At 50.2% G+C, this 2,981-nt stretch overlaps 1 protein-coding gene across 1 annotated transcript in view; it reads right to left on the minus strand.

Annotated features, from left to right (window-relative positions):
- The window catches only part of LOC122548273 (solute carrier family 2, facilitated glucose transporter member 4-like), an 8,936-nt gene extending 6,236 nt beyond the window's left edge, over window positions 1–2,700 (minus strand). The window contains exon 1 of the mRNA XM_043686804.1: window positions 2,590–2,700. Coding sequence (XP_043542739.1) covers window positions 2,590–2,673 — 84 coding nt within the window. The 5' untranslated portion in view covers window positions 2,674–2,700. The remainder of the gene's footprint in view (window positions 1–2,589) is intronic.
- Window positions 2,701–2,981: the final 281 nt, after the last annotated feature.

Genomic DNA, 2,981 nt, shown 5'->3' on the forward strand with positions numbered 1-2,981 from the left:
AGAGGGTCAAACACAAGGAGACATGGAGAGAATTCAAACACTGGGAGATGGAGAGAGAGTGAGGGACAAACACAGAGAGACATAGACAGAGAGGGTCAAACACATGGGAGACAGAGACAGAGATAGAGGGTCAAGCACAGGGAGACAGGGAGAGAGAGAGAGTCAAACACAGGGAGATGAAGAGAGAGGGTCAAACACAGGGAGACAGAGACAGAGAGGTCAATCACAGGGAGACAGAGAGAGGGTCAAATACAAGGAGACAGGGACAGAGTTCAAATACTGGGAGACAGAGACAGAGAGGGTCAAACACAGGGAGACAGAGAGGGTCAAACACAGGGAGATAGAGAGGGACAAACACAGGGAGATAGAGAGAGACGGTCAAAAACAGGAAGACAGAGATAGGGTCAAACACAGGGAGATAGAGAGAGAGAGAGAGAGAGAGGGTCAAGCACAGGGAGACAGAGACAGAGATAGAGGGTCAAACACAGGGAGACAGGGAGAGTGAGAGAGAGAGAGAGAGTCAAACACAGGGAGATGGAGACAGAGATAGAGGGTCAAACACAGGGAGATGGAGACAGAGAGAGCCAAACACAGGGAGACAGAGACGAGAGGGTAAAACACAGGGAGACAGAGAGAGGGTCTAACACAGGGAGACAGAGACAGAGAGGGTCAAACGCTGGGAGACAGGGAGATAGAGAGGGTCAAACACAGGGAGACAGAGAGAGAAGGTCAAACACGGAGACAGAGATAGACAGGGTCAAACACAGGGAGTCAGAGAGAGAGGGGATCAAACACTGGGAGACAGAGAGAGAGAGAGGGTCAAGCACAGGGAAACAGGGGGAGAGAGAGAGAGAAGGTCAAACACAGGGAGACAGAGACTGAGAGAGAGGGTCAAACACAGGCAGACAGGGAGAGAGAGAGAAAGTCAAACACAGGGAGACAGAGATAGAGAGAGTGTGTCAAACACAGGGAGACCGAGAGACAGTGAGAGGGTCAAATACAGGGAGATAGAGAGAAAGCGAGAGGGTCAAACACAGGGAGACCGAGAGAGGGAGAGGGCAGGGATTAAACACAAGGAGACCCCGAGAGAGAGTGAGAGGGTCAAACACAGGAAGATAGAGAGAGAGCGAGAGGGTCAAACACAGGGAGATAGAGAGAGAGAGAGAAGGTCAAACACAGGGAGATAGAGAGAGAGAGGATCAAACATAGGGAGACAGAGAGAGAGAGGGTCAAACACAGAGAAACAGAGAGCGAGAGGGTCAAACATAGGGAAATAGAGTCAGAGAGAGTCAAACACAGGGAGACAGAGACAGAAAAGGTCAAACACAGGAAGACAGAGAGAGAGGGTCAAACACAGAGAGACAGAGAGAGAGAGAGGGTCAAACACAGGGAGACAGAGAGAGAGGGTCAAACACAGGGAAACGGAGAGTGAGGGTCAAACACAGGGAAACGGAGACAGAGAGGGTCAAACACAGGGAGACAGAGAGAGAGAGGGTCAAACACAGGGAGACAGAGAGAGGGTTAAACACAGGGAAACAGAGGGAGAAGGTCAAACAGTGAAAGGGAGTAAAGCTCAAACATAGGGGAAAGAGAGAAAGAAGGTCAAACACAAGGGAGACAGAAAGAGAGAGAGAGCAAGAGAGAACGATAGGAGAGAGTGAGAATGCTAAACATTGGTGGGAGAGAGTGAATGTCCAACAGATCGAAGGGAATCCATTGACAGATGTGTCTGAAAAGAGAATCTGCAGCAGTGGTAGAGGCTGGGGTGTGGAGCACCAGAGGGTGGGCTTCTCAAAATGTTCCCAAAGGGGGAATAGATAGGTTCGTGCAGAAGAAATGTTTTGGAGGGTTATTGTAGGGAAGCGGGAGAAATGGAGAGTAATTGAGAGAGTGAGGGGAAGAAGAGGCATTGTGGGCTGTATGGCCTCCCTCCCATGCTGGGAGCTGATAAGAAAAGGAATTAACACTGAGCAGCTGCAGATGGTCCTCCGATACTGCTGTAGCTGCGTTCCAGTGAAATCTCGCTTCGTAGAAAATCGCTAAATCGAAATAATGGGGCCTATTGGAGAAGGGGGTTAGGGGCAGACCAGCAGAAAATATTACTCACGGTCGGTCAAAAACCACCCAAATGTCTAATGCTAAGTGTAGCACAGCCTATTTATTAAAGACGCCCAAGTAAATTTAACACAGTACATTTTAAAAGAAATGCAGGAAAGCTGCTCTCTGTACAGCACCTCCCACAGGGAGTAGATCTGTCAGCAGCTTGCGTTTGCGCAAGCGCAGAACAACACGTAGCCCGACACCAACGTTAGGCATGTGCAGACACCAGCACGTGAACAAAACGCAAGAACGTCGGCACCTGCGCAGAACGGCGCAAATGTTTCGGCACGCACATCAGCGCATGCACAGAATGAAGCGCACAAACCGGTCCCTTCCGGAAATGCGGTCTTGCCAATGGAGCTGAACGCTCTTCGGAATACCATTCCGTAATTGTTCAGCCACGGGTTAGCCAAATCACGCAGCCAGAAGGCGCCATTATCCTAGAACTACCCGTACAAAGTGCCGGATGGTGAGTGGACGGTTACTCACCAGCAATGCCAAGGAAACGGTCATGGTGAATGCACAGCCGCTCATTCCAGCCAATCCCAGCAGGTGGAGTGTCCGACGTCCCATCCTCTCCACCAGGAATAACTACCCAGCAGGAAAGACAGGGAGACAGCTTCAGTTCAAATCCTGGAAGCCTTTCCAAACTCGAACCAGAGAACAGGTCACTGCACTGAGGGTGGGAGCAGGGGAGCCATAGTCCACAGCAGGAACCCAAACTAATGTTCCCTCCCTCAGTCCCAGGATCACTGTGTAGTACACTGTTCACAGCATGGCATTAGGTACAGAGTGAAGCACACTCTACACTCTTGGTAAATCTATCTCTACTCTTGAAAACTGAAAATAAACCTCTCACCACATCAATCCCGATCCAATAC

The sequence above is a fragment of the Chiloscyllium plagiosum genome, unplaced genomic scaffold, assembly GCF_004010195.1.
Source record: "Chiloscyllium plagiosum isolate BGI_BamShark_2017 unplaced genomic scaffold, ASM401019v2 scaf_12861, whole genome shotgun sequence".
Lineage (NCBI taxonomy): Eukaryota > Metazoa > Chordata > Chondrichthyes > Orectolobiformes > Hemiscylliidae > Chiloscyllium > Chiloscyllium plagiosum.